This window comes from Prunus dulcis, chromosome 4 (genome assembly GCF_902201215.1).
Source record: "Prunus dulcis chromosome 4, ALMONDv2, whole genome shotgun sequence".
In the NCBI taxonomy this organism is placed as follows: domain Eukaryota; kingdom Viridiplantae; phylum Streptophyta; class Magnoliopsida; order Rosales; family Rosaceae; genus Prunus; species Prunus dulcis.
Genome location: NC_047653.1, coordinates 16,309,601 through 16,317,199, shown reverse-complemented (window position 1 = coordinate 16,317,199; position 7,599 = coordinate 16,309,601). Strand labels below are relative to the sequence as shown.

Here is a 7,599-nt window from a genome sequence, read left to right as displayed (position 1 = left end):
TGCTACTGATTTAAGGCATGTTTACTTTGGGAAGTCATGAATCGGGCAATTGAAGAACTTGAGAATAAGGAATTGGAATTGGATCAACTACTCTCTCTAGTTGATATGATTTCTAGTTTGGAAAGTATTTGATTATGAAATTTACCATAGAATAAGTAATTGGAATGATTCGGATATCCATTACAAATTCATTATTCCCTCATTCTTAAAATCCCCGATTACTTGAAAGTAAACATATCATTAGTTTTTACACCAGAACCAAGTTTAAAAGGCCCAAATTTGACAAACACTTGAGTTCTATTAGTTCTATTCCTTACCAAGCGGATCTAAACTGACCCGGCCCACAAGCAAGCTTATAAATACCCAGAAATCATTTTAAAAGAATCTCCATTAACGCAAGAATTATGGAGGGAAAGCACTCAAGATGGAGCTCACAGCCTCGGCCTTGCGATTTGCTAAGAAAAATCAGAGGTCCTCGTCAATTTATATATTGTAAACCAATTCGAAATCAATTTCTTCAAGTAGACGCTAATTTATAGTTTCTCATTTCTTTTTTTGTTAAATTTTTTTGGAGCGCAGAATTAACTCGAGCTATAGTTGAAGATCTCAGCAATGGACGGTCTCCGGAGATTCTCATCGATCGCTTCAGAAATTACTGCACGAAGCCCGATTCGAATTGGTTAAATGCTAAGCTTACTTTCTCGATTTTAGTTGATCCTTCAGATTTTCGTTGGTTTTTCTCAGCAACCAAACAAGCACCGCAGAGTTCTTAATATGTTCAGTATTCTATTTTTCTTTGGGTGCGATATTCCGGGAAAATTATTAATAATTTCGTAGATTGGGTAGTAATTACTAATTAGTTATCCAAACTGGTACATTGTTATGGGCAGCTATTGTAGCTCTGATTTGCCAATTTTGAAGGAGACTCTCACACTTCGGAGGGAAAGCCATTTGCGTAGATTGGGTAGGTTATGTTGCGCTTGGTATGGTATTTAACGTTTCATGTAGTGCAGCTTAGATTTTGTTTTTTGTTTTTAACAATACACAGACTACTTTTTCAGAATGAGCTTAAATAAGTGTTCATCTTCCATTTTTGATTGGCAGCCTAAGGACATAACAGATAATTGAACTCTATCATAAATGTACAAGAGATTTATGTAATGTACGAATTACTGATTACCCGGTTCCCCGAATCTGTTTCAGATGTTTTGCTTAGGGTTCTAGTAATTGTTCAGCAACTTCTGCAAGAAAACAGACATGGGTCTAAGAGAGATATCTATTACATGCACCCTTCTGTATTTTCAGGTGAATCTGCGTTATTTTTCATTTCCAATGTCAAAGAATAAATCCTTAGTATATGGGCTGTAAGATATAGTTTGTTATAAGACCTTGAACTTGGATTATGATAAATGTTATTCTTCTTTGTATATTAATTAACCCTTGGTAAAAATGCATTGTATCTTTCAAATTATCATGGGCATAGAAATTGAGGCCTACTGATTTGTGGTAAGATAATATGAGAACATGGTATATTTGTTTAGATGTGATATTTTCTAATTGGAAATTCTTGATGCATTATGTCCATGGTCTCTTCTCTCCAAGTCATTAGTAATATTCTCTGCTTAATTTACAATGCAGATCAGTCAATTGTAGACCGTGCAATCAATGACATATGCATCCTTATGCAGTGTAGTCGCCACAATCTGAACGTGGTGGGTACTCTTATATCGGCCTTATCAAATTTATAGCTATTTATATATAGTAATGCGCTCCAACGTGTTATGTATGATTAGTAATAGTAGTAGTATTTTTTAGACTCTTGAAATTGCCACATGAGCTTCTAATAATTTTATAAGGCAGCATACAGCATTTGGGGTATTTACTTCATGTTGCCTCCTTTTGGCAGGTGTCTGTAGGAAAAGGGTACGCATGAAAAAATTTCGCTTGATTTTCGAAGACAAGGCGTACATTGCTGCTTGATTTTTCATAAAAATGACTTATGCCAATCATTATTTACATTTACATTTGTGTATTCTTGGTCTGTTGAATACATTGTTAATCTTGGGGGTTGCACCTGTTAGTTCAGTATGGTTCAACTTTCCTTAGAATGTTGGTAAAATTGTTCAAAGGTTGTGGTACTTGTTCGTTGAGTTGATATCACTATGATCATGGTTTAAGTATTGTCAACTCATACTGATAATTAATGTTTTTATCTCGTTATAGGTTGGTAATGGGCTGGTTAAGGTTCTCAGAAGCTGGAAACATGTTTGATTGCATAAATAGGCCAAACACTGTAAGAATGCAACATGTTTTTTTTTAAAATTTTAAAAACAATGATTTGATGACATCTTCTGCATAATCGTATTTTTATTGTGTCTGAACTTAAACATCTGCATCTGGTTCACATACAGGCCTTTCCTGTTCCCATTCATGTTGAAGAGGTCAAAGGTATTCAGATGATTAACTAAGAGAGAATAATTAAAATATTAAAATTTCCATGTTTAAAATCAATGGATATTCAAATTCGATAATGTAAACTTTACAAGTTCATTCGTAATTACATAATCAACCCTAAGTGTCATTTGAAGTTGAAAAACATGCTCAAATAATTAATTCTAACCTGCAGATATTGTTAGTGTAGCGAAATACATACTTGTTGTGGAGAAAGAATCAGGTAATTACTCTTTTTGTTAGCAACCCTGGTGCTTTAGCTGGATATCATTTGATTTTGATGTGTGTTTTTATGAACAAACCATTATTCATATTCTGTATAGTTTTTCAACGATTGGCAAATGACCAGTTTTGCAACACAAACCACTGCATCGTTATCACTGTAAGCATACACCCTTGTTTTGGGCCAAATAACTCTCATTGATCCTTGAAACAGCTTTTATTAAACTTTTTTGTTGGTGTGCTATTTTTGTTTTGTTCACAGGGACGTGGATATCCTGATATTTCCACAAGAAGGTTACAGAGTGCCTTGCCTTATCTGTTTGCACTTTCTTTTCCCTTTTGTCTATATAATTTACATACTTTTCATTTATGTCTGCCAGGTTTTTGGGGCTTCTTGTTGATACTTTGCATCTCCCTACCTATTGCTTGGTAGACTGTGATCCGTATGGTTTTGACATCCTGTCCACATATCGGTTTGGTTCTATGGTTAGGCTTCCAGATCACTCTATGAACTTGTTATCTGTAGTTTACAAACTTAAATAACATGTGAACTACCTAGGAAGATTGCAAATATTGAGGATTGAGAACTGCTGAATAAGTCAATTCTTTTGTAGACTGCTCATATAGTGGAATGTAAATAAAGTTACAATCCAATTTTAACCCACTCTTTTGTGATGTAAGCAACTGGCCTATGATGCTAAATTTCTACGGGTCCCTGAGATACTCTGGCTTGGAGGCTTCCTTTTGGACTCGGAGAAGTACCAACTTCCACAACAGTGTCTCCTTCCCTTGACAGCACAAGGTGAGAGATATGGTGCTTTATTTACATTGGCATTACTATTTCTTTTAGTAACATTAAATAAGGTTCCTTGTAACCATGCCAGACAAGAGGAAAACGGAAGCCATGTTACGTAGATGCTACTTACAAAGAGAAGTGCCAGAGTGGAGGTAAGACTCTGTTAGCTTTCTTATTTCATCCATCATATGACTGGATTAAGTAACATGAAGTAGTTTTATTCTTTTAGATTGGAACTACAATTGATGCTGGAAAGAGGAGTGAAATTTGAGTTAGAAGCGTTGTCTGTGCATGAACTTAACTTTTTGTCGGCGGTGTACATACCGTCTAAAATTCAAGGTGGAGTCTACATCTAACATCTTCTACATCTGTACTTGTTACCCTATAGGAGAAACAAAAATTATAGGATTTCTGCAAAGCATAATCCACATTTTCATTGCAAAACCATTGTATAGGGGAGAGAATTTGATTAAATGTCAGTTAATCGCACCCGAATCTCTGTTTTTCCTTATTTTCCCCCCTTCTTTCTCTTACTCGGTGTGGCGCAAAAATGGGGGACATCCAGATACTAAATTGTCATGTTGAATGTTGATCCTCCAGAATTGTGACGCCTTGTCTTTAATGTGATGAAATCTGAGGGCCGTGAGTCTTATTAGATATTACTTATTAAACTTGAGTTAACTTTTAAAAAAAAATTCAAGGGCCCAAATTTAAATTCAACGGTCAAAGTGATAATTAATTCACGAAAATTTTATTCCAAAAAAATTGAAGAAGGCTAAATCGCTTCTGCCCAAACAATCAAATTTTCCTTTACAGAGGTGGGTTGTACCGTGCACTTGGGCCCACCATTCCTAACTCATATATTAAGAAAAGGTTCAATTTAGTCCTTGATTTTTGTTTTGGAGTCAATTTGGTCATCAAACTCTCTCAGTTGTGACATTTGAGTTTTTCCATCACATTCTCTATTTGAGAGTTAAAACCATCAGTTTGAAAACTCATCTCCTCCTCTCCCCTCTCCTAACCCTCCAATCAACCATGGCCATACTCTGCAACTCACTTTGAGACCAAATTGAAATTCGGGTATAAGTTCATGCAACATTGCGATATATAAAAAATTAAAAATTAAAAATTAAGAACCCATCAAGAAATTACAATACCTTTTTCCAGGAAAAAAACAGAAGTGAAATTACTTTTTTTGGTATTTCCTCGATATTTATCTTCTTTTTAATTAATTTGACTTTTGTCTTGCTTTCATAAATGCCTAGATAAAGAGAGATTCTCTTATAAGCATGATGAAAGTGAGCATAGCTGGAATTTGTGACGAATTTACAAAGACAACTGTCCTATATATTCACACTTATATTTCTGAATCAAAAGTTGAAATGTAAAATTAATGTAACTTATATTTGGGAATTCGTCCACCATTACGTGCCCTTTTCCTCTTCTGCAAGGTTTATGGAAACAGTAATTTCACAACTGGACATAATATTTCGTCCCAATCAAAATTACAAGGAATATCGAGAAGAGAGATTTTAGGAATTAATTGCGAATGTGACAGCCAAAATACAACTACAAAATATACAAATACTAGTAATTATCTCAACGAAAATTAATTTATAAATGATGACCAGAAAAAAGTCAAGGGTCTATATGAACCTTTCAAGCAAAGCTGCGAGAACCCATTGCAGAAATTTTATCAGAATTTGCTCTCATGGATTCTTCCATTGCACAAATGGTTAGACTAGAATCCTTACAATACTTTGATTTTATTTATTTGATACGGTGAGTACAAGTGATGGGGTTGAGGGTTTACACAAATATTCATTAGGTATCTGATTTCAAACCTCTACCCACATGAATGGATTGGCAGAACTCAATCAATTTAGCTATACCCACTGGCTGTTTTTATTTATTTTTAATTATAGTGGTGGTTATAAATTTTATTCTTGGTATATCTCTTGGTATTTGATATATATTTTATTTCATTCTTTTGCAGACTTGTGTTCTGAAAGTGAACATCAAATGTAAAGCATGCAAGACAAAGATCTATGATGTCTTGCAGAACATCTATGGTATTTTCCCTTTTTCGTCTCTCTCTCTCTCTCTCTCTCTCTCTTTTTCTTTTTCTAGAAAACAAATGGTTTTGCTACTGCATATTTTTATTTTTATTATGGATTTGTTACTTATTTATTTATTTATTTGAAATTTAGGTGTCTATAAAATTGACATAGATGCAGAGCAAGGAACAGTGAAAGTTTCAGGGAAAGTAAATCCAAGTACACTTCTAATGGTGCTTGATGGGTCAGGGAAACATGCAGAGCTAAAAAGTCTTACGTTTGATGGTGAGGTCAAGGAAGGCTACGATTGTTTTGGACAAGATGGATATGGACATGAACATGGATATGGATATGGATATGGACATGAACATGGATATGGATATGGACATGGATATAACCCTTATGCGGTGCCACCTTATTATCCCTGTCCACCATTTGGAGGGTTTGATTATTATGATCCAAGTCGTCTCATAATGATGCCATTGTCGCCGCCGCTGCTGCCACCGCCGCCACCTTTGCAATTACCATCAACATCGTCGTCAGTTCCACAGCAATCTCAGCCACTACAATTACAATCACAAACGCAATCATTGCCACCACAACCACCAGCACTTCCGCAGGTCAGTAATGCTACAAAGAGGGTGGCCAAATCAGAGGCCAGCTCGGGTAAAAAGTCTATATGCGTTATCATGTAATTAGCAAAGTCTAGGTTGGTATAGGGCTGAATGTCTATTAATTAGCAAAGTGTTTTCTTGATGATGACATGCGCAGTATGTAAATACTCAATTTGAAGTTTGTGTTTATTTCCTTCAACTTTCATGTTAGAAGGATTTTTGTCTAAAGTTGTGAATTTTGTTCACCAAATTAATGTGACAGTGTTTCCTTCGAACTATAAGTACACTCTGAACTTTAACATGTGTACTGCTAATTAATTGATGAACAGATTTGATGACTCTATGTAACAAACGATGAGCATAAAAATAATCTTCACGTGGATCTCTACTCATGAATACTAGGTCATTTGGGCATCAATTAAGGGCCAAAAGGGGTCAATCAAATATAATTTTCTTTCATTAATGCTTTGGAGGCAATGTGTTCGATAAAATGCCTCAATACGAGACAAATTTTTCTACGGATAAATGATATTGACATCTAAATTTATCAATTTCTTAAAACTTTACATCATGGCAAGATGAAGAAGCTTTGTGTCCTCATGCATGCATATTCAGGGCAAAGAGGATCCAGGATTGATACACTGCTTATTCAGGGTAAAGAGGATCCAGTATTGATACTAATTAAACCACCAATGAAACTCTCTTAACAAAAAATGAGCTTTAAGTTGTGTGTATGTGAGAAATCCTCCTCCCATGTAGACTATCGCCTGTCCTGAAAAAAGAGAGCTTTTAAGCTTAGGTGCTACAAGTGCTAACATGTCTCTCTCACTTTCATTGATTGGTATATGGAATGTAAGAATCAAACAAATAAGTTTGGGATTTAACTTCACCTTGAAGGAAGGAAGGACCCATATATCATTTATGAAGAACTGTTTTGTTGATGTAATAAGGGGTGAAAATGAAGGCTCCTGAGTTCCCAACCACTTCAGTGTAAAGACTACAGGGATTCTTCCAGCCACCTGTACTTAAAACAACACTAGCAGAATACAAAATCAATCCCTTTCAGAAATGGAATCAAAATTCCGTGGCTTTTTTATGCACTAGTTTTACTTTCGAGCATTTAACTTTATCCAAACAACTGCCAAATGGTTTGGAATTTGAAATCCTACTGATCAGGAACTTGACATGTGTAAGTCTGCTTTTGTTCAGAACTTCAGAGAGGGCTACAAAATTATCCCACCTGAAATGAATTTGGATGTTCTGGGGAAGTGAATGTTGGATATCATGAAGTCATGTCACATCTAGTAATATTGGATAAAATGGGTAAGATCAATACTTGCAATATAGTTTCTTAAGGGCATGGGTTACCTATAGGCTAGAGATGCCAAAATTCTTATATGCTATTCCTTCTTTCTTTTGCTTTTTGGTCACTTGCTACTTTTACCTTTTTACTAATTTT

At 35.2% G+C, this 7,599-nt stretch overlaps 1 protein-coding gene across 2 annotated transcripts; it reads left to right on the top strand.

Annotated features, from left to right (window-relative positions):
• Nucleotides 1-402: 402 nt before the first annotated feature.
• LOC117624577 (meiotic recombination protein SPO11-1) lies at nucleotides 403-5,791 on the top strand. 2 transcript variants are annotated; one of them, XR_004585338.1, is made up of 16 exons: nucleotides 403-471; nucleotides 580-679; nucleotides 891-964; nucleotides 1,204-1,305; nucleotides 1,639-1,712; nucleotides 1,907-1,923; nucleotides 2,224-2,293; nucleotides 2,412-2,448; nucleotides 2,627-2,674; nucleotides 2,775-2,833; nucleotides 2,936-2,967; nucleotides 3,054-3,159; nucleotides 3,355-3,475; nucleotides 3,558-3,621; nucleotides 5,466-5,541; nucleotides 5,680-5,791. XR_004585338.1 is itself a non-coding variant. In XM_034355907.1 (15 exons), exons 1-15 carry the CDS (start codon nucleotides 405-407, stop codon nucleotides 3,823-3,825), a joined length of 1,098 nt encoding a protein of 365 aa, XP_034211798.1. In that variant the 5' UTR covers nucleotides 403-404; the 3' UTR covers nucleotides 3,826-4,033. The 2 variants fall into 2 exon arrangements, 1 of the variants encoding a protein (XP_034211798.1); XM_034355907.1 differs by lacking the exons at nucleotides 5,466-5,541; nucleotides 5,680-5,791 and adding an exon at nucleotides 3,699-4,033.
• The last annotated feature ends 1,808 nt before the right edge of the window (nucleotides 5,792-7,599 follow it).